The sequence below is a fragment of the Cebus imitator genome, unplaced genomic scaffold (assembly GCF_001604975.1).
Source record: "Cebus imitator isolate Cc_AM_T3 unplaced genomic scaffold, Cebus_imitator-1.0 Scaffold189, whole genome shotgun sequence".
In the NCBI taxonomy this organism is placed as follows: Eukaryota; Metazoa; Chordata; class Mammalia; order Primates; family Cebidae; genus Cebus; species Cebus imitator.
The window spans coordinates 2,306,487-2,312,482 of record NW_016107504.1 but is presented as its reverse complement, the minus strand read 5'-3'; the positions used below and the strand labels follow the sequence as shown (position 1 = coordinate 2,312,482).

General features: G+C 35.8%; 1 protein-coding gene across 4 annotated transcripts in view; it reads right to left on the bottom strand.

The window, feature by feature from the left end:
* The window catches only part of COL4A5 (collagen type IV alpha 5 chain), a 258,298-nt gene that overhangs the window by 48,972 nt on the left and 203,330 nt on the right, over positions 1-5,996 (bottom strand). For all 4 annotated transcript variants that reach the window (XM_037744956.1, XM_017546470.1, XM_017546471.1 and 1 more), the window contains one exon: positions 752-878. In XM_037744956.1, the coding sequence (XP_037600884.1) occupies positions 752-878 (127 nt within the window). The remainder of the gene's footprint in view (positions 1-751; positions 879-5,996) is intronic.

Here is a 5,996-nt window from a genome sequence, read left to right as displayed (position 1 = left end):
AAAGAAGTCATAGCAGTGGTTACCTCAGGGTAGGGGTGTGTGTAGGGGCATGGGTAAACTTCATGGGGTGAAGAAACTATTTCATATCTTGATATATCTGGTCAATTCACAGATATATATGCTTAGGTAAAAACTCGTCTATATTCTTAAGCATACTTTATTTACTATATGTATGCTTCACTTGAATAAAAAGGAAAGAGTCATTCGTCCATGCCACTGTGTAATTCAAAAAACAAAAAAATAAATTCAATCCTAAAAAAGTAGGTACTATAATAATCTAGTTCAGGCTACATAATTGACTATAATGCTAAGATCTCTTGAGTGACTCAGTCCTTGCCATTTGAAGGAACTTTATGATTGTTCTACTAACCGCTACCAGCTGTGTGTCTGTGCACACCTTTCTAAGAGAATCAGCTGCAGGCAGAGGTTTGGAAGTATATATTATTACCTAAAAAAATAGCAAGGGTTCTTAATTGATTTGTGGCCAGCAGTCAAAGATTGAAAAATGCTCCACCAAATAGTCTCTATGCCCACAGGATATTGTCCTACTGAGTCAATAATATTCATTCTCATTTAATACAGAAATAAATTTGGACAAAGAAAAGGTAAAGAGATAGTTGGATATTATGTTGCTAGTCAGTATCTGATTGGAAAATAAAAAGCAAGTCTGACAAATAAGAAGCTTCTCTGTGATACTGACTGGAGTAGATAAGGAAGGAAAGAAGGAAGCACTTAAGAGAAGAAAATTTACCTGGGAATCCAGGAAGGCCTGGTTGTCCTTTTGCTCCAGGGGTTCCTGGTAATCCAGGCAAACCAGGATCTCCCACAGAACCTTTGATACCAGGGTTCCCTGGGTATCCAGGCAGACCAGGCTCACCCTGAAAACATAAATAAAAAGATAACACTGAAGTCTCTACATGACTTAGATTGTATAAGAATATTATTTATAGAGCTTTTATTATATGTCAGGTACTCCAGTAAGTGCTTGATATAAATTGCTTCATTCAATCATCACAACAGTCCTGTGAGTTAGGCATCATCATTTACATTTATAAATGAGAAAACTGAATCTTGAGAAGCCAAGTGCCTAAAGTTTTAGTAAGTGGCAGAAATGGGATTTGAACCAAAACAAATCAGACTACATAGCTCTCTATTCTCACAGTATGTAGGTGTATTATTCTCATTAATCCTTAACAACCCTATTAAGAAGATACTGTTATTATCCCCATGTTATATGAACAGAGCTAGTAAGTGGTGAAATCCAAATTTGGATTCAAACAGTCTCACTTCAGAGCCTGTGTTTATCATCCCTGCTGTGCCACAATATAATCCATAGCTTCCAATAAGCATGTCAACCAAAAGCTATAGAAGGTTCTACTGAAAAAGGTGATTTTCACTGTAACACAAGAAGTCTATCAATTCTTTGGTGGGCGTCTCAAATCCCACTTCTGGCTGAGTGTTGTGGCTCTAGCACTTTGGGAAGCCAAGGCTGGAGGATTGCTTGAGCCCAGGAATTTAAGACCAGCCTGTGAAACAAAGGAAGATGCTCTGTCTCTACAAAAAAATAAAAAGATTAGCTGGGTGTGGTGGTACGTGCCTGTAGTCCCAGGAGGCTGAGGTGGGAGGAAGACTTGAGCTAAGGGGGTCAAGGCTATATTGAGCCGTGATCGTGCCACTGCAGGCCAGCCTGGATGACAGTCTCTTAACAAGGAAAGAAAAACTCACTTCTTTCATGAAACATTCCTGGACAAAGAGAGTTTACCTGGCTTAAGAGGTTGGGGTAGGTTCTTACTCTGTCATGTATATAATGGCTTCATATATGCAAGTCTTAACTCCTTAATTACATTGAAAGTTTCTTTTGGGTAAGAGACAATTCACATATATATAAACCGTTTTTGCTCAATGAATATTTGCATTATGCTTTTTTTTTTCCAACAGAGGCTTAGAAGAATTCATACCCACTTTCACAATTAAAATAAGTTTTTCCAATAATAATGGCAACATATACTTTCACTCTAAATCTCTACTGCAGGGCCTACTGCTGTACTCATGAAGATTATGACCTTTACAATAAAGTGCTAGTGTTCAACATCACCTACTGAATGCTTACTTCCTCACTTAATACATACACTTGTAGGTGAATAAGATCTATTTGTGACTCATGTTTCTGCATTATGGTAAGAGTTTTTAAAACTAAAGTCTTTTTTTCCTTACATCCTTTTATTTTAAAAAATTAAGAATCTTGGGCTGGGAATATATGTATTTTTTTCTGAACTTGTAAATCAAATATCTAGCTCATTTTAAGTCACATAATAGGTATACTATTACATTTTGGATTGAATTGATCCCATCTTAGATATTTACATGGGAAACCTTTGAATAAACTATCATGATTCATTTTGTTACTCATGAACAAATTAAATGTATATACCAAAATAAAAATACAAGAAAAAAACTCCAATATTCTGCTAGTAGTAAATCTAAAAGGTAGAAGACAAACTCTGGATTATTTATGATACTAAAGTACATTCAATTCTAAAAATACAGCAATTCTTCCTTATCCATGGTTTTGTTATCCATGGTTTCCATCACCTGTTTTCTGAAAATATTACATAGAAAATTCAAGAAATAAATAATTTGTAAGTTTTGAATTGCACACCATTCTGAGTAGCATGATGAAATCTCATGTTGTCCCATTCCACTCCTCTTGAGATCTAGACTATCCCTTTGCCCAGCATATCCATGCTGTAAACACTAACTGTCTATGAGTCACTTAGTAGCTGTCTCTGTTACCAGATGGGAAAAAAAAAAAAACACAGTATATACAACGTTCAGTATCATCCACAGGTTCAGGCATCCAATGGGGGTCTCGGAATGCATCTTCCTTGGTAAGGGGGGACTACTGTAAGCCCAATCTGTAAGTTCGGCCAGTACTTTCCCCCTAATACAGTTTCCATAACCACTTTTATGGCTCTACTCCTTCAAACCAAGTACCTTTTAAAAATAAAGTAAGTATTTTATTAGGGCTTCTGAAAAAAACCCTGAAATTTGCTAGCTTAAACTTTATCTAGCCTTTTATTATACACACATATGCAGGGAAAACAATGAGCTTCAAAAAAGGTAAGCAAGAAGAGCTAAAGAAGAAAGTGCTCAGCAAATCTATAAATTGGACACAAATCAGGTAACTCACTCTAAGAAAGGAAAATTCAAATGTATTTGCACTTTTAGGTAGAAACGATTTGAATGACTTAGATACACAGCTGCAAATATCTATATCTACATCTGTTCTAATGTCAAGCCCTAAAGAAAATGTGGCACATATACACCATGGAATACTACACAGCCATAAAAAAGGATGAGTTCATCTCCTTTGCAGGGACATGGATGAAGCTGGAAACCATCATTCTCAGCAAACTGACACAAGAACAAAAAACCAAACACTGCATGTTATCACTCTTAAGTGGGTGTTGAACAATAAGAACACATGGACACAGGGTGGAGAACATCACCCACTGGGGCTTGTCAGGGGATTGAGGGGTAAGGGAGAGATAGCAGTGGGTGGGGGGATTAGGGAGGGATAACATTAGGAGAAATACCTAATGCAGATGATGGGGGGATGGATGCAGCAAACCACCATGGCACATGTATACCTATATAACAAACCTGCACGATTTGTACATGTACCCCAGAACTTAAAGTTGATTTTAAAATTCTGAAAATGAAATATCTCATACCTAATGCATCACATTTACAATTGTGAAACTATCTAACGATTACAGTAACACTGAAAGACACGCCTAATATTAGAACTGCTTGCAAGGTCACTGTGTAGTATCACCTAGAAAAAGGAGTCAATTTGATGTCTTCTTTGTTGTTACGATTCAAATTGCAATTTAACGGTATTTGGATCATAATCAGTCTCTACTATGTCTTACTAATAGCATCTTCTCCTCCATTCCATGCTATAACCTAAGATTCAGAATAAACTTACAGGCTTGCCCCGCTTTAGGGAATAGAAGACATCAAAGATGGTAAGAAAGCTAATCATTTTTGTTCTTGCATTCCATTGTAAAACTAAAGAAGCATTGCCACTGAGGGGGAAGAACAAGACAACAAATGGAAAATATTTGAGGAGAAAGAGTTAACATCATATCTTGCTTTATGACAAGAAGAATATTACAACAGTAGTCCATCAGTTGGAAGTCGTGCTCCCCACATAACTGTTAATGTTTTTACAACCCTATCTGTATTTTGAGATTAAGGACCATGAACAAAACCATAAATAGGTTCTACTTTAGACAGAGAATATTTAAAAAAGGAAATTAAAAAGTGCATGCAGAGATACTCTTTTTAAAGCTTTATTAAATTAAAGCTTTACTAATTTATATATAAAATTGCACATAATTAATGCATACGTATTTTTGAGTTTGGGTATAGGCATATACCCATGATACCATAAGCACAAAGTACTAAACATATCCATCACCTCCCAAAATTTCTTCATGTGTGTGTGTGGGTTGTGGTGAGAGCACTTAACATGAAATCTATCCTCTTGACATATTTTAAGGTGAAGAATACCGTACTGTTAACTATGGGCATCATACTGTATGACAGATCTGTAAAACTTACTCATTTTGCATATCTGAAGTTTTATATCCATTGAGCAACCATTAACATTTTAGTTAATTATACAGAAAAGGGATTATACAATAAGACCTTCAAATCTACATGTTATTTAGCTCTTCCAAGTAGTGAAATGTTAAACTAACAGAAACAAACTGATAAATAATGGCTCAAGGCTGCCTGAGCAGGCCAAAGCCAACACATGAAATTCAATAGCAGTATGTCTAAGGTAATTATAAACTTAGAGAAAAATAATATAAACTAAACTTACAAGATAATGAGCTCTATACTATCCTTTACCACCCAACGTAGGCATAATAGCAAATTGCTCCAAAATCAGCCCAATGAACATACAAATGGCTCAAAATACTAAAGAAACATTAAAGAAAAATATGATTCATAAATCTTGCTATTCCATGCCAGCACAGCATGTGTAGTCCTAGTAATCACAGTACATACAATTACTTAAAATGTGTCCAAAGTTAGTGAGGTAAATAACACCCATTTGTTCATCAAATCTCAGGATTCTAGAACTAAAAAAAACCCTAAAATAAAGATAGTAATTTAAAGACAACTGAAAACATTGCATGTTATAAGTAGAAACTGTAGATTTTTCAATAACGTGCATTTAAAAATAACTTTATTGAGATACAATTTATATATCATACAATTCATCCACTTAAAGTGTACAATTCAATGTTTTCAGTATCTTCATAGGGTTGTACAACCAACATCACAAGCTAAGTTTAGAAAATTGTCGTTACCCCCGAGAAGAAACCCTATACATATTGGCAGCCATTCCTCATTCTTACTCCCTCTAACCCCTGGTAAAACCTAATCTGCCTTCTCTTTATACAGATTTGCGTATTCTGGACATTTCATATGAATGAAATCATACAATATGTGGTTATTTTGTGCCTTACTTATTTCACTTACTATAATGTTTTCAAGGTTCATCCATGTTACACCATGTACCAGTACGTCATTTTTTAAAATTGTCAAATGATATTCCATTGTATGGGATAGCACACTTTTTTCTTTGTTTGTTTGTTATTCTTCCATAAGTCACTGGGGTACAGGGGGTATTTGGTTACATGAGTAAGTTCTTTAGTGGTGATTTGTGAAATTTTGGCACACCCATCACCCAAGCAGTATGCACTGCACCGTATTTGTAGTCTTTTATCCGTCGCCCCCCTCCTACTCTTCCTCCCAAGTCCCCAAAGTCCATTGTGACATTCTCATGCCTTTGCATCCTCATAGCTTAGCTCCCACATATCAGTGAGAACATATGATGTTTGGTTTTCCATTCCTGATTACTTCACTTAGAGTAATAGTCTCCAAACTCACCCAGCTTGCTGCAAATGCCGTTAATT